This window comes from Mixophyes fleayi, chromosome 1 (assembly GCF_038048845.1).
Source record: "Mixophyes fleayi isolate aMixFle1 chromosome 1, aMixFle1.hap1, whole genome shotgun sequence".
In the NCBI taxonomy this organism is placed as follows: domain Eukaryota; kingdom Metazoa; phylum Chordata; class Amphibia; order Anura; family Limnodynastidae; genus Mixophyes; species Mixophyes fleayi.
The window spans coordinates 187,669,095-187,691,698 of record NC_134402.1 but is presented as its reverse complement, the minus strand read 5'-3'; the positions used below and the strand labels follow the sequence as shown (position 1 = coordinate 187,691,698).

The 22,604-nt window shown below is 41.5% G+C and overlaps 1 protein-coding gene across 2 annotated transcripts in view; it reads right to left on the bottom strand.

Moving 5' to 3' along the window:
- TMPRSS9 (transmembrane serine protease 9) overlaps positions 1-22,604 on the bottom strand; it is a 113,417-nt gene that overhangs the window by 52,464 nt on the left and 38,349 nt on the right. For both annotated transcript variants that reach the window (XM_075204643.1, XM_075204644.1), the window contains exons 2-4: positions 19,893-20,050; positions 17,665-17,798; positions 13,390-13,457 (exon numbers count right to left, since the gene is read on the bottom strand). In XM_075204643.1, coding sequence (XP_075060744.1) covers positions 13,390-13,457; positions 17,665-17,798; positions 19,893-20,037 — 347 coding nt within the window. In that variant the 5' untranslated portion in view covers positions 20,038-20,050. The remainder of the gene's footprint in view (positions 1-13,389; positions 13,458-17,664; positions 17,799-19,892; positions 20,051-22,604) is intronic.

The window sequence follows — 22,604 nt, the reverse complement described above, 5'->3', positions numbered from 1 at the left end:
TCCAATACAAAATATATGATTTATCCTATAGTGCGGAAGCACTATAGGCCTACCAACAGGCCTACATGGTGTACACTTTTCAGTTTACCTTCTTTTTTTCTGTCTTTTAATTTATTTTTGAATCACCTAACATTACTGTATATATCTAACCCATACCTGCTAAGATTAGGGATGTGCACCGGCCACTTTTGGTGTCTCGTGTTTTGTGTTTTGGGTTCGGATTTGCTTGATGTTTTGGGTTTGGATTTGTTTCGCAAAACACCTGTCGAAAGGTTTTGGTTTGGATTTAAGGTTTTGGATTCGGATTTATTTTGAAAAAAGCATAAAAAGTTCCAAAATCAAGTTTCTGGGCTTATTTTCACTCCTACGCTATTATTAACCTCAATAACATTCAATAACAATCATTTCCACTAATTTCCAGTCTATTCTGAACACCCTCACACCTCACAATATTGTTTTTAGTCCAAAACGTTTCACCGAGGTAGCTTTCTGGACTGCAGTGGAGTGGTCCCGGTACCCAATTTGGTACCGGGGCCACAATATATCACCCTCAACTGGTCTCAATTCCACCAAAAAAGTATCTGGACTGCGTAGTGGAGTGGTCCCCACAATATAATAAAAAAACACCAATTGTTCTGAATTCCACCAAACAAGTATCTGGACTGCGTAGTGCACAGATGGCGGACACCGGATGGACGTCTAAAACCAACATAGCAGTTAAGGGCGCAGTTCCTCTTTTTTGTGACTGCACAAACAATTAATGTAGTAATAGAAATGACATTTTTTTGTTTTTTTAAATATAGAAAGAAAGAAGGTAGTAATAGAAATGGCAGTTATTCGAATCCCCAGGAGAGTCTAAGTGGGGTGAGCCACAGAGAGATTATTTCCCTCAGTTTCTCTAACAGGTTGTCAGTGTTGTGCCTCTTCTTAAAACCAGTGATACATAACTACACACACTCGGCAAAGCCTTTAAAAATTATATGCGGCACAGGAGAGTACCACTGGACTGGAGTTATACAGCAGTACCACTGGACTTATACTGCAGAATGAGTGAACTTTGCAATATTGCAGTACCACTGGACTTATACTGCAGAATGAGTGAACTTTGTAATATTGCAGTACCAATGGACTTATACTGCAGAATGAGTGAATTTTGTAATATTGCAGTACCACTGGACTTATACTGCAGAATGAGTGAACTTTGTAATATAGCAGTACCAATGGACTTATACTGCAGGATTGTTTTGGGATATTTTTTTAGTTTTTTTTTCTAATTACTTTTTTTGTAATTTTTTTTATAACTATTTTTGAAATTTTGTATAATTTGGGAATAATGGGGAAATAACTATGCCCTTAGAAGGACAGAGCACAGGACACAGCATCACTGGACTGAACAGGACACAGCACAGGACCCAGCAGCACCACTGAACACAGAAGGACAGAGCACAGGACACAGCACCACTGGACTGAACAGGACACAGCACAGGACCCAGCAGCACCTGCTCACTCTACAGGAATTTCAGCAGCATTAGAAGCATAGATAAGTACAGTGGGCTAGGGGTGTCATAATGTGTCTGGGGGGGTGATGTAATGTGGATGGGGAGGGCCTGATAAATGTAATGTTTTATTATAATCTATGTATCAACGCACCATTTTGACCACGCTCCCAACATAATGTAGCTACGCCGCAAATGCGCTGCGGCACTCGTTTTTTTTCCTGGGAGTGTATAATGATATTCCAACAAATGTCTTATTGGGCAATAATCTGGGGCGCTTGATATCACAGTATGTTCCTGTTAATGCTAACCCGTAAAACCAGTGGTGGGATTCAGCCGGTTCGCACCGGTTCTATAGAACCGATTCCTAAAATACTTGCTGTTCGGCAGAACCGTTTGCTGGCCTGCTGTGCGGCTGCTTTAAATTTTTACACCTTGTGCACTGCAGCTTGCCCTGCTGGCCTGGACAACGATCCCAAATCAGTTTAATAGCTCACACCGGCCTGGCTCTGCTGTTCTAAGCTGTGCAGGGCTGTCCAGGCTGTCAGTCATCATGTAAGCCCCACCCTGCCTCCCTTGTTCTTTGCAATGATTGGTTGGCTCCCCCTACATGTGTCTTGAACGCACAACAGACTGTGCAGAGGAGAGATGTGAGAAGAAGATCCAGCCCAGGGCGGAGGCCGCGCAGCCACCATCAGCCATCACGCGGCAGCGCAGAAGAGCAGAGCAGACAGGTAGCCCGGGCCGGGAGTACGGACATTACTGGGTCACTCACCGTCGCCGACCGTCGGCATCTGGGCTGAGTAACCGTGATGATGCTGATGTGCTGAGCCTGTCACTGCAGTGTTTAATGTGACAAGAGAGGGGAAGGGCGGCTGAAGGCTGCTGCTAGCTTGCTGAGGAGCAGAAGGTTAGCTCAGGGGCTGCCAGGTAGCTGCACAAATTGGGGAGAGACTGAGAGGGAAGCCAGTATGGCTGGGCTGGTTGCTGGGCTGGCTGAGGGCTGGCCAGAGAGGAGAGGAGAGGAGCCATTTTAATTAGCCTGTAGTGGTGGGGGTGGGAGGGGGGAATGAAAATGGCGCAGTAGTATGATGAAGATTCTTCATGCTGCCATGGGACCATGACTTCTGTACTTAGAGTGAGGCGGAGATGTATGCTTCTACTTCCATGTCCATAAATAAATGTTATTATATACAATTTTTTTTATGTTTTTTATGTAGCCCTTGAAACAAGGATGAAAAGGCAACATACTTTGTTTTCTTATTGAAAAAATCTCTCAAAGTCAGATTCTGCTGTTGTATCAGAATTGCCCTTGGAAGGTTCAACACAGTCACTAGCACAACCAATCCAGTGTGAAGAAAGCAGCACGTCAATTGAAATAGAAAATCACAACAACTCCAATATTGCAGACAGTCTTCCGGAATGCTGGTCAGTGCAACAATATAAAAATTTTAAAGAAAAATATGAAGGCCTGGGCATTTGTAACAAAAAGTTAGGTTGTGAGTATTGTGCGAAATATGATTTCATAAAAGAGAAAAGTGTTCATGTGTCAAAAGAGTGGAAAGGTTTTCAGATTGAGGCATCAGGGAAAAACAGAATGGTACAACAAGCTTCTCTAAGGAAAAAAAATGAAAGAACATTTTTCATCAAAGGCTCATAACATTTGTAAAGACAACTTCAAAATACGTGAGCAGGATACTATAACAAACGTAGTAGATACAATGAATAAAAAATATTTCAGTACTACTTGTAGAGTATTTAATACAATTTACAGCCTGACAAAAAGATGTAAACCATTTCCAGACATAGAAGATGAGATCGAACTGCAAATGAAAAATGGATTAGATATGGGAATAGGATTGCATTCACGTAAAACTGCTGTGAAAATAGTAGATTTTATTGCCAAGGAAATTAAAAAAGAAATATTTACTAAAATTACTGCAAAAGATAAGAAAATATGTTTGATTATTGATGAAGCTTCAACTATATCTTGCAAACCAGTTATAATACTGTTCTTAAAAGTTGAGGACTCAGTTTCATCTCCAACAATTTTTGTTGAGCTAGTTGAATTGGAAAAACAAGATGCAGAGACAATATGTTCTTCAGTTCTGGAAAGCTTACATAAAATTGGGCTTACCAAGAACTACTTACAAAAAAATTTAATCGGATTTTGCTCTGATGGTGCAAGTGTTATGCTTGGGCGAAAATCTGGAGTGAGCACTAGGATCACAAAAGACTTCCCAAACATAATAATATGGCACTGTTTAAACCATCGCCTCCAACTTGTTTTAGATGACTCAATAAAGGAAATAAAGCAAGTAAATCATTCCAAAATATTCCTTGATAAGATATATACTATTTTTCATCAATCCAATAAGAACCAGATTGAACTTACCAAAATATCCGAACAACTTGGAATTGAAATTATTAAGATTGGTAGAATTTTGGGACCAAGATGGGCTGCCTGTAGTTTAAGGTCAACCCTAGCTGTGTGGCGCGCTTATCCTGCACTACATCACTATTTTTCTTCAAATACCAAGTACTTGGGTATGGCTACCCGTCTTAAAAATATATTTTTTTTAACTGATTTGGCATTGATGATTGATATTTTAAACAAAATTTCTCTGCTTTCCAATGCACTGCAAGCAAGAAATACAGACATAATAAAGGCTGAAAAACTTGTGATTCGATCTATTAAAGCATTTGAAATGCTTGAAAAAGAAAAGGGTCCATACGAAAAAAAGGTTAATGAATTAATTACTTCAGAAAGCTACAAAAAAAATCGATTTTGTAGAAAATCATCGGTTTGTTGGCCTTCCTCGGAAAACACTTTTACAAGGCATTGTAATGAATTTAAAAAAAAGATTAATGGATTGTGGCCATTTAAAAGCAAGTTGTAGCCAATTTGATGATAGTAATACATTACAATTTCTCAAGTTTTTGGAGCCAGATTACTGGAATATTGAAGAAGTAATAGTTCCATGGAAAGCAGCTGAAGAGCAATTGCATGTATTTAATACATTTTTCAATTACCAAATTGAGATTAATGAGTATCGAGATTTTGTGGAAAATGTGTTAAAAAGCAACGAGAACTATTCAATTCCTGAAAGTGTTCAAAGAGCTAGAAATATTGTCAGAACTGTAAGTTCAGCAGAAGCAGAAAGGGGTTTTTCAAAGATGAACATTATATGTTCTGAGAAGAGAAGTCGGCTAACTGTTTCCAATATATCAAACATTATGATTATCGGTCTTATCGGCCTACCGCTGAAGGAATCGAATCCTACTCCTACAGTGCAAAGATGGTTAAGGGTAAATCACACAGCTGATGATGCTCGGATAAAAGCAAAGAAAATTGCAAGTGAGGACACAAATCAAACAGCAATATGGAAATATCTTCACTAACTGTTTATGAGGTATTTAATATTACAAATCTTCCGTTACACATAATCTAGTTGTCTTTACCTCTTTTACTGTTCTTATTGCAGTATTTAATGCGTGAATTGTTAGACTACCTTTCGGTATATCTTTTGGTATAGTTAAAATGGTCATTAGGACATAGAACCTGTTGTTAATTTTTTTGAATCCCACCACTGCGTAAAACCTCTGTCTCTACGGAAACGTGTGACTCATCTAAGGTAGTATGTAACAATGTTGAATCCAGTGATATGATAGAATTCTGTGATAATGCTGCAGCAGTAAGTAATAATTTTGAACCTCAAAATGCTAGAGAAGTGTGTAATAACGTTAGTTAAGGACTTAACGTTAGAATCTAACCTGTTTCTCCACCCACATCATGTCCTGAGGTGGGGACTGTGTTTCTACCAATTTGATGCTTGACACTATTGCAGATAGGAATCGAGCGAGTTTTGAACATTCACCTGAGTGGTCTGTAGAGGGAGGGGGGTCATCTACTAACCCACACTCTCTAAACCCACGGTCAGGGGACACAAATGGGGTAACTGAGTGGCACAAAACCTATGTTACTTTACCCTCCCACATAGAAGCTCAGAGTCAGGAGTTCCAGGCTGCCTTACACACTGATCTCAGCATACAGAACCTGAGGAGTCTTGCAGACAAAACACAGGAGGAGTCGGACAAAGAAAGGGTGTTTTGGGATCAAAAGAGGTAGTACAGGGAAACCATTCATAATGACCCTCAGCAGGTCTGGTTAGGAGACCGGCAGCTTATCATACCTTATCAGTTCAGGGAACAATTGCTGAGAGTTGCCCATGAGATTCCCCTAGGTGGACATTTAGGGGTTTTAAAAACAAAAACCAGGTTAGCACACAACTTTTACTGGCCTCGCTTGGAGGCCGACGTAGCTAATTACTGCCGTTCTTGTCTGACCTGTCAAAGGGTGGGGAAGACTGGACATATCCACAAAGCCCCATTAATACGTTTGCCTGTAATTGATGAACCCTTCCAGAGAGTTGCTGTGGATATTATTGGGCCTTTGGCCATACCCAGCACCTCCGGGAAGCGTTTCATCCTAACAGTGGTAGATTATGCTAGCCGGTACCCGGAAGCCGTAGTATTATCCTCCATTAGGGCCGATAAAGTGGCAGATGCCCTGTTACCTATATTTTCTCATGTAAGGTTTTCCAGGGAAATGCTTACAGATCAAGGAACGCAGTTCATGTCCAACTTGATGCAGTGTCTCTGTAAGGAAATGCAGGTGCAACATATCGTAGCTAGTCCCTATTACCCACAGACTAATGGTCTCTGTGAATGTTTTAATGGGGCCTTAAAACAGAAATGCTTGTAGAGTCCCAGGGAAGGGACTGGAAGCGTTACCTTCCGCACCTGTTATTTGCTTACCGAGAAGTACTACAGGCATCAACAGGTTTCTCACTCTTTGAACTCCTGTATGGAAGTAGGGTACGGGAGCCCTTAGATCTGATAAGAGAATCCTGGGAGGGAGAACTGGTTTCCCCAGAGGACTCAGTCGTTGATTATGTCATGAGGCTCAGAGACAAAATGAACACTTTGGGCCTGTTCTCATGTACCAACCCTGTCAAGCAAGCCAGAAGCAGTGGTATGACCACAATGCCAGGGAGAGTGCGTATGAAGTGGGTCAAAAGGTGTGGGTACTAGTTCCTCAGACCCAGAATAAACTCTAGGCTGCTTGGGAAGGCCCATATCTCATTCATCAACGCTTAAATGATGTAAACTATGTAGTCACCATAGATCATGCCAGGCAGAAACATAAAGTTTTTCATGTTAACATGATGAAAGCCCATTATGACAGGGATGCCTACACCCTGCCAGTATGCAGTTTGCCAGAGGAGGGTGATAGGGACAATCTAGTCGATTTAGTAGCTGCAGTGCAAGAGACAGGATCCATTGAGGATGCAGGGTTTAACTCACAGCTAACTGAGCTCCAGAAGACCCAGCTGAGGGAAGTATTTAACCCCTTCCTAGCCACGTCTACTGGAAAGCCTGGGGGGACTCAGCTAGCAGTCCACCACGTGGACACTGGGGATCATCCACCTGTCAGGCAAACTGCCTACTGAGTTTCGCTAGAAGTGAGAGCTGATATTAAGCGCAAGATAGAAGAGATGTTAGCACTCGTGGTAATCCAGAAGTCTCAGAGTGCATGCGCCTCCCCTGTGGTATTCATCCCCAAGAAGGACCGGACCACTCGCTTCTGTGTGGACTACAGGAGACTAAACGCCATCACGGTTTTTGAGTGAGTGGTCCGTTCCTTAGCTGAGTTAACATGAAAAACTCTATGTTTCTTCCTGGCATGATCTATGGTGACTACATAGTTTACATCATTTAAGCGTTGATGGACACACTCTCCCTGGCATCCAATGCCCCGCATGACTGAGCTGCTGGATCAGTTAGCTAGCGCCCATTACTTAACAATTATGGATTTATGTAGGGAATACTGGCAGATTCCCATTTCTAAAGAAGCCCGGGAGAGGTCTGCATTTATTACCCCATTTGGATTGTACGAGTCCAGGGCAATGCCCTTTGGCATGAAAAATGCCCCAGCCACTTTCCAGCGCTTGGTTAACCAGCTGCTAGAGGGAAAATGTATTCCTAACTATAGCACGCTAGCCAAGGCTCCGACGGATCTGACCAAGAAGAGGATGACTCAAATTATTAACTGGACAACCGACTGCGAGGGCTCTCTGTCAGCTCTGAAAGCTGCCCTAGCCAGCTGTCCAGTCCTACAGGCCCCGAATTTCACCTGCAGGTTTGTGGTGCAGACGGATGCTAGCACCAATGGTCTAGGTGCAGTACTCAACCAGGTTAATCCCCCTTGGGGAGGAACATCCAGTTTTGTATTTCAGTCGGAAGCTTCTGCAAAGAGAGGTGGCCTATGCCACTGTAGAAAAGGAATGCGTAGCCATTGTATGGGCCCTACAGAAGTTACAACCCTCCCTGTATGGGTGGAACTTTACAATAATGATCGATCACAACCCTCTTAACTGGTTACACAGGGTGGCAGGTGATAACGGAAAATTACTGAGGTGGAGCCTCGCCCTACAGCAGTATGATTTCACTATTCAACACAAGAAGGGGAGTGAACATGGGAACGTGGATGGGTTATATCGCCAGAGAGAATCTGTGGGAGTTGGCCTGGGCAATAACCTGTCAGTCAATCCTCATGCCATCTCTTAAAAAGGGGAGGTGTCGTGAACAGAGAGAACTTACAGTTATTTATAAGGGTTAACCCATCACATAATTGTGGGGAATAAGGCCTAAATCATAACTGCAGTGTAAATATGGTATATCAAATGAATCCAACGATAAGTTGAGCTACTAAAGTGTAAAATGTGAAGCCATAGAGTGTGTGTGTGTGTGTGTGTGTGTGTGTGTGTGTGTGTGTATTGGGTGGCTCTGCACATCCCAGTATTAGAAGATAGCAGTGTCACCTGTAGCAGCTTCAAAGGGTCCCTGCTGTGAGCTATATACTGACACAAGTTTTTGGATACCTGAATAGACTTTGTGGGGCCGGTCACAGCTGGACATCCTTGCAGCCAAAGGCAGCATTTGAAGACCTATACAGCTATATAGAAATAAGAGCTTCAAAAGGAAATATCTTCATAGTTCATATTTTGGGAAATCTGGGTGCCACTCCATACTGAGGAGCAAATATCACACCGGGGTTGTGAATAACAGGTACTGGTGGTATCCGGGAACAGCTATAATCACATATCTTTGGGAAAGGTATGTCACATTGTCATAATTCCACCATGTTTTGTATTTAAATATGCGGGAGATTATGACCGGTTTATTGAAGGGGGAGTTATGTCTCCGGGATATATCTGTGAAGAATTACCCAAAGGTCAAAACTTTGGGAATATTTGTGAGCATAGTGACACCCAGGGGACATCCCTGCCCCCCTATTAACATTAACACTGCCCCTGTGAAGACCGTCCCACTTCATTTTGCTTAAAAAACCTGTGTTGGGAAGGGGCAAATTGTCAGTCTTTTGGGAAAATCAATCCACATTGATAAGCTGTCCATCTTCCTAGCCAGTTTCCCATGGCACAGATTATACAACTCATGTAAGATATACTCTGAATGTAACCCTTTTATTTTAAATTGCCTTGTTTGTGTATGTTATGTCCATTGTTTTTTAATTGTTTTTGTTTTACATTTGAATGCCCTGTACCTTTGTATATTAAAACTATAAATTTAGTGATGTCCTTGATACTCTAACAAATCCATTAGCCTGTTAAGAAGAATATAGCTCGACAAAGTTAACCCTTTGAATGCCGGTGTGTGATTTGTTGATACATTTGACTAACAAGCCTAGTGTCTGCTTGCATTTATACCTATGTAACAGTCTGCAGGTGTGAAGAGTTAACCCTTTGTTTGCTGGTGTTGGCCTTGCTAGCCTGTGAGTAGCCAGAAGCCTTGTATGCCAGTGTGTGTCAGTATATTGGGGTCCTATTGCCCGTATTCTAGGGGGCTAGGGGGGCGGCATTTTTGTTTTTTGCCCCAGGCGCTAAAATTTTAAGCTACGGCTCTGACCCTTGTTGTGTCTGAAAATGTGTTGTCCAATGAAGTAACACAGGATACCGCATGAGTGGTCTCCAGTGCAAATGATGTACAGCTGTACCCGATTGTGACAGAAGTGAAAGATAAATTTGCTCAACATATGATCTCAGCAGAAATCATGATCACAGATTGTATGACATAATTAATGGGAGAGGATAAAGGAATCGTAATGTCAAGGGCCAATACCATGGGAAAACTATTCCTACACCTTTCCCTTTACAGAATTGACAAATGAACTGCTGAGAGAGATCCACGGAGGGAGTGGAGGCCTACCCATAGTCTATTTATATGGACTCTAACCACGATTCTGTCATAAATGTATGCCACCACATATTTTTGATGAGGGTGGAGTAGCTGATCCTTGAGCCGTTGTAAGGAAGTGGGGAACCATTGGCATCATTACAATTAGTATAGCCCCATGTTGGTGGCAAAGGTTGTTTTGTCCATCACCTCTCTTCTGCCATCTGATTTTCCACTATTCCTTTGTGAGATCCAGGGAAAAATATACCAGGCAGATCAAAGACAGTTATGAAGCTCATCCACCTGTGTCATGGGGTAGGTGTTAAATGTGAAAGCACTGTCCATACAAAAGCGGGTAATTTCATCCCTGCTTTGGGTCTAGCACAATTGTATTAGATAATTCACTTGTGGATTTGCTTTTGTCTTGGGGCAAAGACCCAATTATGTCTTTTATACTTTTGCTACATTTTTCTGATGCGACACACTGTCTAAATCCAGGCAATTGTGCATATTCAAAACATAATGTAAAACATTCTTGACCCTAAAGTTTGCTCCTCCCACAATTTTCTGTCAAAAGGCAACGTTCTACTCTGAGGTTCCTGCTATATACCAACTTAGGGGGTGCAAATCTGGTTGCAGCCTGGGGTACCTCATAGACACAAGAGGAAAAAGGGAAAAGTTTGTCCAAGTTTTCAGTATGAATCAATCTTCTCACCAATGCTTTTAATGTAACTTAACTAAGATGTCATCAGTCTGTGGATGGTAGACAGACATTCTAACTGAGCAGACTTTATGCCTTGGTCTGTGAGGACAACATCTGGCAGACCTACTCTTTAATTGTTTTTTACCAATTAGTTGACCAGTTGCTTGGCCATGGCCGCCATGGTATCTATCAACATAATTTACAACCATCATTATGCATTTGTAGAACAGGTTTCTAGGAATCCCAACTATAACAATAGGAATAAGAAGAACCAGAGACAGGGCTATCAGTTAGGATATCATGGTAAAAATCTAGCCACCTCAGCATAAATATATACTGTCAATAGTATTCTTTCTTCCATGTGACCACCCCTTAGAATAGTGTAGACAAGGGTTAGGATTTGTTTTCTCTATAGTTGAGGGGTGGCCAGATGCTTAAGGATGTTCCTTGTTTGTTTACTTTTCTTTCTTATACAAAATATAATTTTGCAAAATAAAGCAAGGTTACCTGGGCATTTTTACACCTGTTTATGATCGATCATTTACCACAACAACATTTTCCAATTTTTTACCCAAAGCAGGACCTTTCCTTTCACAACCACTCTGAAATATGATAGGGACACAAGTGAAAGGTTTAACCCATCTTCATTAATATCACTCCAACTCATCATTATTAGCTTGTTATTCAACACCTTCCCCCACTAGAACCTCTTGATAGACCAAATCATGTGATCCTTTTTCCTCTGTTTCCAGATTTTGGAAGTTTATATCCAGGACAGGAAAGAGGTGGGATAAAAAGAAAAGGTCTCTCCAGGGTTCTTGGAGCTATTGAACAAAACATTTGGGTCATTCACTGTACACAGAGTATAAATACATGTCCAGTCTCTGTCTATCAGTACAAGATACAGCAAGTTAGGGCTTAGATCTACCCTCGGGGTAGGTGATTTTACCCTTTATTGACCTGTGCATGCATAGGATTATACATCCACATGTATAAACCCAATGTAAATGGGACATTTACTGAGCACTTCCTTGGAAGGCAACAGACCCTCCATTGCCTGTAATAGAGGCAGTCCTGGTACAACAGGAGCAGTAGTAAAGACCTGCAGAGGATTAGTAAATCTGGGAGCAGATGACTTCAAGCCCTCTTTTCTTCACTACCTAGACAGATGGCAGTACAGAAATGGGGGCAAAAAAAACCTCCTAAGGGGCTTGGTTCTCGGTTTCTGAAGTTTACTTGGAGCTGGTAAAGTGGTAAAGATAGCATGGACCTTGGCTACTGTAGATATACCTGGGACCGTAGTAACTGATGACTGACCTGTTTTTTTCTCTCTCTCTATTGCATCTTTCCAATGCCTCTCCCTTATCCAGGGCACTCTTGATCAGATGATGGCAGGCATAATAGTTGAAGACAGATGTAGGTGGACACATTGAGCCAGGAGCTGAAGAAGTCTGTTAACAAGCTGCTCTAGCACCATAGCTTCCACTATCTGCTAACAGTTTGGAAACTTGGCTGTAGCATAATTTTATCGCAATTGTGCAAAGGGTCTAGGGCTGTGAGTCATCCTAATCATCATCATCATCATCAACAGCTATTTATATAGTGCCACTAATTCCGCAGCACTGTACAGAGAAATCACATCCATCAGTCCCTGTCCCATTGGAGCTTACACTCTAAATTCTCTAACATACACATATTCAGACAGAGAGACTAGGGTCAACTTGATAGCAGCCAATTAACCTACCAGTATGTTTTTGGAGTGTGGGAGGAAACCGGAGCACCCGGAGGAAATCCATGCAGACACGGGGAGAACATACAAACTTCACACAGATAAGACCATGGTCAGGAATCTAACGTATGACCTCAGTGCTCTGAGGCAGAAGTGCTAACCACTAAGCCACAGTGCCGCCCTAAAAAAGTCTTCAGCTCTGAAATGTTATCTGGCATGAATAGGAGACAGTCAAAAATAGCAGCTTCAACCTTTTGATGGTCTCCTGAGTCTTTGATCCCAAGTCCACATAAGTCAATGGTGCTTCCCCTATTAGCAGTGCTGCCAGGCATATTGCCCAGGAGCTCTTGGGCCGGGTCTGACCCAGGGTCACTTGAAGAACTCAGGATAATCTCCCTTCTTCTTCATAGCGAATAGCGCAGTTATTAGCATCTGGGAATACAGTGTTGGCGGTAGTGCCTCATTTTGAAACAATTGCAACTCTTCTTAATGAGCAGCCATCTACTGCTGGAACAGCTTAAAGAGATTATGAGTCTGTTTGGTAATAATCTCTATGTGCGCCAGTCAGAGGCAGAACTAGCATTCTGTGAGCCCCGCTGCAGGTAGGCGGGGAGGAGTAAGCCGGGGTCCCCTACCTTGTGCAACTGCCATGCAGCGGGCCCCATTATCTTCATGGGCCCTGGTGCACTGCACCTGCTGCACCAATGGTAGTTTTGCCGCTGATTCCAGCTGTAGTTGCTGCTGTTTTCTCTAGCTTTTATGTTGTAACTCTTTCTGGAGCTCTTGAGTCCTTAGGTTAAGAATTTGACTCAATCCCACTTCTCATATCGACTTGTGGAGGGCTGGACTTGAGTCAGGGCCCCCTGGAGACAGCCGTATAATTCAACAATAACTTTATTAGGCCACAGTGCAGGAACGCCAAACACAGTAATACAGAAACTAATGTGGGTGAAGGATGGAAGTGAATGGACAATATATTGTATGAACACTATTTACAATGGCAGAGGGTAGCACAGAGTGAGGCAACATACTGCACTCCATCCTCTTAGTAGTATCATTCATACTGAGCATGCTTCAGTCTTTTATAGGTGTGAGGTGGGGCAGAGTTATCACATTCTTCTCTAAATATTAACCCCTTCTTCACATGTTACAGACTCCCATTCTGCCACAAGTGGATGTGTGTTATGAAATATTAACACACTTACCTGTAGTGTAAAACGGTAAATCCGGCAAAACTATCTTCTAGAACAGTATCCTTAAAACTGGATTTCAACTAAAAAAAAAAAAGTAAAAATGACAAAATATGTATACTGTACTCATCAAACAGTGGAGTCAAACAATGTTAAACAGAAACCCAGCCAAGCGTGAGCTAATAATGTGCAGAATGCAATAACATGTGACATAACCAGTATACTGCTATCTTGAGTAAAAATAATCTTCCTTGTAGTTTTGACACCCAAGGGTACTTCATTTTACTCTGCTGGCTGGGGCGGTAACTGATATAGCACTCTACACAAACTGCTATTAGCATTTGTAGTAATATAGTGTTGTATATGTTATACAATACAACTATTGCCATTTGAATCACAGTTATATTTACAAACAAAATGAAATTATAAATTAGACCAAGACTGCAAGAGAATTAACACTATATACATTCATCCCCCTACACTTTGTTCCCCTCACAATCTGCTGTTCAATGTTGCAGCCTTAGTTCCACTGTTAGCTCCATTTTTACAGCTAAGATTACATACATTCTATCACTACAATTGAAGGTTTAAAATGCATTTAAATTGCAAGTTAAGCACATTAAAAATTGTTGTTGTTTAGCTGTATTGCGTTGCAGTGCATTTATTTAATGCTTCTTGTTCAGTGCTTATGATGCACATAAGCGCAGCTGATCTCATTCGTATTCATCTCAATGGGAGCACATTGCAAATGCAATAAGATGCAGTTGAATATTTACATATGTGTTTCCACGTGTGTTTGGTTGAGCAAGATAACTTCCTGTTTGGTCACAGAGGAATGGTAAAAAATGCACATTGAAATTAATGGGTTCAAATACTCATCATCTGCATCTTACGCTCTGACCAAGTGGAATATCTACTACTCCGGACATCTGGCTCTGTCATAGTCTCTCACACACGTAATAATGTTGTCACGGGCACTAGGAGTTTTACCCAGAATTCACCAGGTGGAATTTCACTTTACCAGACGCACGGAGTCTAACACAGTGGCTGGTCTTCTCCAGGAACTCCCGCAAGGGAGTATGGTTTTAGCGGCTGCCACTGTGCAGGTCGCGGCCCTCTGGGAAGTGTGGTGAATATACGGAACTGTACAACTGAATAGGAAAGGTAATGTCAATGATATAAATGCAGAGTCTCTGAACAATGGAAACAATGATAACACGGGAGACTGATGAGCAGTAATAAAATGAAGAGAAAGTTCCAAAGTGCATTAGCACACAGGTAGCATACAGCAGACCAATATATGACAACTGGATAAAGTCTATGGAAGGACCAATCAATAATGCAGCAGGAGAGTCAGCGACTCGCAGCTATACTTCAGAGGCACTATAGGCTTTAGTCCTAATAACAGGTACCATGCAAAATAGTAGGGTAAGCTGCTCCTGACATATGTTCCCGCTGGTAAATGTAAAGACTTGTGCAGATGCTGGTATAATACTAGATAGCATGGAGCGGTCTGTGACCGGTAAGTCTCACCACTGATATGGAGAGACGACTTGTCCAGGTGCAGGTATATTACCAGGTAGCGTAGAGTGGTCTGCGGCTGGCAAGTTGCACCACTGATATGAAGAGAAGACTTGTCTGGGTGCAGGTATGTTAACAGGTAGCGTAGAGTGGTCTGCGACTAGCAAGTTGTACCACAGATATGGAGAGACGACTTGTCCAGGTGCAGGTATGTTACCAGGTAGCATAGAGTGGTCTGCGACTAGCAAGTTGTACCACTGATATGGAGAGACGACTTGTCCAGGTATGTTACCAGGTAGCGTAGAGTGGTCTGCGACTAGCAACTTGTACCACTGATATGGAGAGACGACTTGTCTAGGTGCAGGTATGTTACCAGGTAGCGTAGAGTGGTCTGCGACTAGCAAGTTGTACCACAGATATGGAGAGACGACTTGTCCAGGTGCAGGTATGTTACCAGGTAGCGTAGAGTGGTCTGCGACTAGCAAGTTGTACCACTGATATGGAGAGACGACTTATCCATGCGCAGGTATGTTACCAGGTAGCGTAGAGTGGTCTGCGACTAGCAAGTTGTACCACTGATATGTAGAGACGACTTGTCCAGGTGCAGGTATGTTACCAGGTAGCGTAGAGTGGTCTGCGACTAGCAAGTTGTACCACAATATGGAGAGAAGGCTTGTCCAGGTGCAGGTATGTAACAAGGTAGCGTGAAGTGGTCTGCGGCTGGCAAGCTGTACCATGATATGGAGGGAAGGCTTGTCCAGGTGCAGGTATGTAACAAGGTAGCGTGAAGTTGTCTGCGGCTGGCAAGTTGTACCACGATATGGAGAGAAGGCTTGTCCAGGCGCAGTTATGTTCCACAGCAAACGGAGAGCACGAGTAGAAACCGGAAACACCTCGGAGTCACAAGGGAATGAGAACCAAAGAACAGGCAACGGTAATAGAGTAACAGGTGCCTTAAGTAGTGAGAGGTGATTGATTGACCAATGAGACTATGAGCAAGGTTTTAACAGTCCGTGGTTTCTGCACATGCGCAATCCTTGGTCAAGATGGCGGACGGCCGCGGCGCAGAACAGGCGCCGGCAAGAGAGAGAGAGACCCATGTCCCAAACCAGAGGCACTAACCGTCCGGTGAGTGACAGTACCCCCCCTTTTAAAGGTGGGCACAGAACACTTGGAACCGGGTTTGCCCGGATATTTAGTAAAAAACTTTTTTAGAAGTGCTGGAGCATTAAGGTCATCCGCACGGATCCAAGAGCGCTCTTCCGGACCAAAGCCTTTCCAATGCACCAAAAATGAAGAACTCCTCTAGAAATTTTAGAATCAAATATATGAGTAATCTCAAACTCCTCCTGTTGTTGAACTTGAACTGGGCGAGGTGCTGAAGAAGGAACAGAAAATCGGTTGATGATAAGAGGCTTGAGTAATGAAACGTGGAAAGAGTTGGAGATACGAAGGTTCTTAGGCAATAACAGCTTAAAACAAACAGGATTTATCACCTGAATGATTTTATATGGACCAATAAAACGTGGAGCAAACTTCATAGAAGGAACCTTCAGGCGAATATTCTTGGTAGAGAGCCATACACGATCTCCAATTTTGAGTGCTGGAATTGCTCGCCTCTTTTTATCAGCAAAGAATTTATATCTCGAAGATGCCTTCTTCAGAGAGGCAAGAGAGAGAGAGACCCATTTCCCAAACCAGAGGCACTAACCGTCCGGTGAGTGACAAATGTGCTGTATTCCATTCATCTAATATATACACTTTTGTCTCGTTGATGAAGTTAGTGCAACACTCCATCCCTCATTGTAACCCCTTCCCCTCCTTTCCTCTGTTAATATCCACCATGTTCATTTTTCTATTCTCCCTCTTTTCTATTTTGCTGTTATTTCAAACTGTTTTGCAAAAATCTTTAATAAAAATTTAAACCAGTCTAAACATAAAATTCATATTAAAGGGATACGTAAACACAAAGCAGTGTATGCTTGTTTTTACTTATATTTTAACATATGATAATAAAAGCATTATAAATGCCAGATTGTAGGGAGGTGTTTTTCACCAGATTAATGGCTTCTCCCTATTTAACAAACCTCCAGGACATCGGTAGCTGTCGCTGAGGGCCTCTGACAAAAGTTTCCCCATGCAAAGCATGTTGAAGCCTATTTAACATGAACAGCGGCGGAACAAATACCACTGCTGTCCTTCTATCAATATTGCCATCTCAGGATTCCGATAACATTGTGGAATACATAAAGATAGGCTTTACTTAATTAAATAAAGACTTTCTTTGTATTAGAATGCTCGATTCAATCACTTTTAAAAAAACATTTTTTAAACATTCTATTCTATTCTATGTTTATATTATCTTTTTGTTTATTTAGTGAATCTGTAACTGGGGTCCCAAGTCCAGGCTTCCAGTTGCAGTGTGCATGTGCAGATGGACAAAGACTGGCTAGCAAATTGGTAAGAGTCCCAGCGAATTGTAAATGGTAAAAAGCAGTGAGAAAATACAAATAGACCACTGAGTCACTTAGGCTTTAACATGTTCAAGTGGTGCTATGATTATATGGAAATATGTGTGTATGTGGTTGCACCAGTCCTTTACACTTCCATTTAAATGCAGTGTGTGGTTTTTGAAAACAATTATATTGCCCATGGTTAACGTAAAGTGAGGACTGAGGAAATGTATTACTGTAGAGAGATGATTACTGCTGATTATCTTTCAGTAATCAGCAGAAATAACCTATACTGTATCAGAAATATTTAACTTACCATTTTCTTTATTGTAGTGGTTATGGATTTGTAGTACATAGAGGTGCTATTTTGTAAACTGGGATCATAATGAAGACCTTGTAATTCCAAAGTATGTACCACAGTGAGGCTCTGTGTTGTTGTTGTTAAATACACTAAAGAAAGAAGGAAAGAGAGACAGAAATTACTGGAATTACATGATTCTTTCTTGCTTAAAGGGTCTTGTCTGTCTTCAGATCACTTTCACATTATTGCTTTGTATGTGCTCTTCTGCAACTTTTACTGAATAAATTGATTTTTCTTTTTAATTCTTCTGAGGGTTAACCCAGGGCAATGACTATAAACACCAGATGATGTAAGTACATGTATGAAAAGCACAGAATGAAGCTACATGATAAACAATATGTTTGGTAATCATTAGAGGAGGCATGTGCAAGTATATAAATAGGTGTAAAACAGTATTAATGGTTCTAATTATCATGATTAACCCGAGATGCTAAAGGTAATTTTTTATTGCCCCTTATCGTAGGGCTAAAAATAATTTACACCTAGAAACAAAGAGTAAATTCACAAGGTACATATTTGCCAACTATTCTTATTTTTTCATTTTTAAATGGTTTGTCCCTGTAAATGTATCGGGTTTTCAACATATTCCAGTTGCCAAATAGTAATTGTTCATATTCTGCATATTCATTGCTGGTCTCACTCTTTCTTCATAATATCGGTACTTTATGAGATAATACTAATTTAAAATAAGCATTTAATTAACCAGCTTTATTGAAACACATCGCCTCTCTAACTGGTAATCTTAGTTGAGCTGGTAAGTCTCATAGGCTTGCTAGGTGCACACTTCAGGCAGCAGTGGGAGAAGCTGGATTTGGCCCCCTAATTTTCCATTCTACTGTTCAGTCAATTGGTAGGTATTCTTGAGGCAAGTATTGCTGTCTGACATTCCTCACACACTTCATTCACAGGGATACGGCTCACCACAGCTCCCTAACTTGTTCGGTGCTTTCTGTATATACCTGTCAGATCCCAGGTAACCACTCGCTACAAACTGGTTCCCTTTCACACCCATATAGCTAAACCTGAAACTCTTATCACTCCCTGATATAATCCTGTATTAAATCTTTAGGGGACATCCTCTCAGAGGATAGTGTTCACACATTTGATCACTTAAAATCCAAGTTCCAAAAAAATTTCTTTTCACTATTTTCATCCTCTCACTTATTTTGGAGGACTTATTACTCACCTGTCCTCTTCAGGAAGCCCTTTCACATCTTTACTAATTGGTCATATCGGTTCACGATTCACTACAAACCTCTAGTCATAGATTAAATTTGGAGTAGGACCTGATTCCACTTGAGGATGAGGATTGGGTGGGGTTATTGGAGCTGGTCCCGGTTAAAAAGCTGCAATCCTAGGTATAGGGGAAAAGTCTGACCACCACTCCCCTCATCAATATCATCATCATCATTTATTTATATAGCGCCACTACCCGTCCCTGAGGCCTCAGTGGCTACTCCAAGCTGCAGTTTTTTCTGAAGGTCCAAAAGCGGAGACTATATGAGGCTAAGAGTTAAGAAAGGCAGATGTTCCACCTAATAACCGTTCCCTCTGGGGTCATTGCAATTGGGCCCTTTAATACTACACTCATAAACACTGTGTGGACTCTGACTGCACTAAGGGGTATTAGTGAGGATTTTTCTACCCACAGACTTCCAGGTGCCCTAATAGTGCGGGAGTTACCTAGCTCATATCACTTGGGGGAGGTGGGAAGGTCACACCAGGGACATGTTTTATCAGAGGATACCTTAGGGCAGGGGGGCTGTCAGTTCCCAGGATCACACAGGTTAGGGAATAAAAAGAAGCCCTGAGAGCCCAGAGGTGTGTTTATTTTGGGCAAGACTAGGTGATGCTCTAGTCAGAGTAAACTTGCCATCAGGACTCCATTGGATTTCCGTGCTGTTGGGGCTTTTGCCAGTCATCTACTTTGGGGACTGTAATCTGCCATTTGCCGGACACTGTTACCCCCTTGGTGATTGTATTTACCACTGGTGTGTTCTGTTGATGTTCCTGACTTCTAAGTGTACCTTCAACACCTAAATACATTTCTTTGGATTTATACCTCGTGTCTGTCCGAGTGATATTATGAACCCCACATCCTCACATGGAGTCATAAAGGCTTATGGGTGCTTGAAGTACATTTATTCTCTTATTCCAGAGGCATGACATCACACAACACTTACTAATTAATAATCCTGCGGTGACACTGACGGCCATGCTTCCAAAAATTATAGAGGCCAATGTCCATTTGCAGCATGCTGTGTGTATAAACTTCACCTTGTCTACGTCCAACACAGGCTCTGTATCCACACCCCGCTGGCCTGCCATTGTAACAAAAGAGCTGTAGAGAATAAACATATGTCATGAACACTTATTTTGACAATACTACTCATCGTGAAAACCCCATTAAAATATATTTATTTTGTCAAGCAGATGCTTAAGATACACATTTGAATGTAATTATATGATGTTTTCTTAGGAATTACAATTATCCTGTTTGAGTCATGTCCTCCTGTTATGTCATTTGGACCATGGGATTGATGATTGATGGGGATAGACATCACTCATCTGAAGGACAAAGCTATAAAATGATAAATATTATGAAGGACACTAGTTTAAGAGACAAGCCAAATGAGAATGGACGCACATTGCCGGCAATAACAGTAGCTCGTTATTAGAGGCGCAAGGAGAAGTGGGCGGAGATTCCAGCCATAACAGCTAAATACATCAGCACGATGAACCTCTGTGTGCATTCCAGAGACACCTCACGCGGAAATAAATCTTCCCCTTAGAATGTATAGTACTGCAAATAATGATATACTGTAGATGGTGTTCTATCTACTGTGTGTGCTAATACATAGCACACACCGTAGGGCAAAAGTATACATACAATCCCAGTTGAATAGCCAGAATACCAGCTCCAAGACCACGCCACCATATACAACCCTATAGTAATATTCCTTATGCAATAATATGCCAGTAATACACACAACATAATGTAACATGCTAATTAATAAGCCCAACATGATGCAAGATGCTAATTAATAAACCCAACAAAATATAAATGTGCTCATCAAGATGCTCTGGATGTACCCAGCAAGATGATATGAATGTTCCCTGCAGTCACTTAACTCAGCTCTTGGGGCACCACCTTCTTCACCTCTTCAATAGATCTTGTGGGCACTGGCATCTACAAGTACATCAATTACCCCATATCAACACCTACTACACCCAGAAACATCTCACCTCCAACTAGAACCAACAAACTCGAAACCCCTGTGAAATCCGCAAAGGCAGCAACCAACACGAACAAACACACGTACAAGCGCAGATGTTCAAGGGGACCCCCTAACCACAAATACAAACTGGTATGGTTAAGTTAAACCATGATGCTGACCCTAGTGTCTGAACTTTCTTTGAATTCAATTGTATGGTAGTGTCATATACCACAAAGTATTGCAAAGTTAGAGATAGCAAGGCCACTGATTAGGACTAATTATGTCAGAATGGATTATTGAGTGAAACACATGCTCAAGCATATTTGACTTTTCTCTCCCGATACTTATGGGAGGAGAATATATTTAGTAATAATACAACTACCCATTTATTTGCTTCATTGCTCAAAGTTAATTAATGTGACTTTACTAAAGTGCTATTGCTGCTCCAGCAAATTAAAAGGCAAGAAATCATGTATGATTGACAACCTGGCAATGGAAAAAAAGACCAATACATAGTTCACAGTGTGCTTAACAGATAGATACTTAATTTCTGATACAGTACGTTCACTTTCAGCAATTCACCCCAAAAGCACTATTCATTCATTAATATAAATTCATTCAAACTACTACTTTGCTTTTTCATATCCGGGTGTCTTTACCTGAAAAATTGATTACATCTATTAACAGTAATCTGAATTGTTACTTTTTAAAATGTTGGGAGTTATACCACTTTCGTGGTGTGGTATAACCCTTTAAAGGGCTTAATAGTCCTCATAAAAAGTAAACAGTTCTCATATTTCAGGTCTGCTAAGGGAGATTTTATTTTCCTGCAGGAAACTTACTTTGTGCACCCAGAGCTCCTCTCTTATGGGATCTGGATGACCTTCCATGTGTGTGGCATGAAACTAGAGAAACGAGGAATGGCAATCTTGATAGCTTGCCGCATTACTTTTGAACCCCTGGAAAGTGGAAGCAATATTACCAGGATATTTTAACTTGGTTCTTAGCCCCAGCTTGAATAGCTCATCTACCACCACCTGACCGCCTGAAAAAGAACTCCAGTATTCCAAAGTTTTGTCCACATTCAACTCTTAAAATTCACTCAACAAACTGCAAATCATTTTAGCAAAAAAAAATGTCAAAAGCAGAGAACATCACACAGTCTATTAAACCCCAGACCCATATGAGTACTCAGCAGCCAACTATAAACAGTTCTCTGAAATCTTAGTTATACATCTCCATACTCTATTTAAAAGTTGTTCTCCGGGAGCAACCTTTCTGCAAACAAACCACTGATAGTGGTGATCTAGAAGGACATACATACATAATTGCACCAGCTTTCACCTTACCTATTAAATCATGTGCCAAGATTCTGGCAAATCAATGAAGCTCTATACCCACTCCCCTTTGCTCCATTATAACCAAGTGGGGCTCACCCAGGCAGCAAGCTAGAGATATCACAAATATAGCAATTGACCTGATCCACATTATCGTTGAGAGAAAGACCACAATCTTATACTCACTTAATGCAAAAAGGCATTTCATGGAAGTTTATGGCACTTTATGCATCAGATGCTGAAAGGCTTTGGTATGACTGGGGACTACATTATGACATACATAATGTACAGTTTACTCTATGCATCATTCTTTTTTTAAAAAATTAGCATATGTTATTAC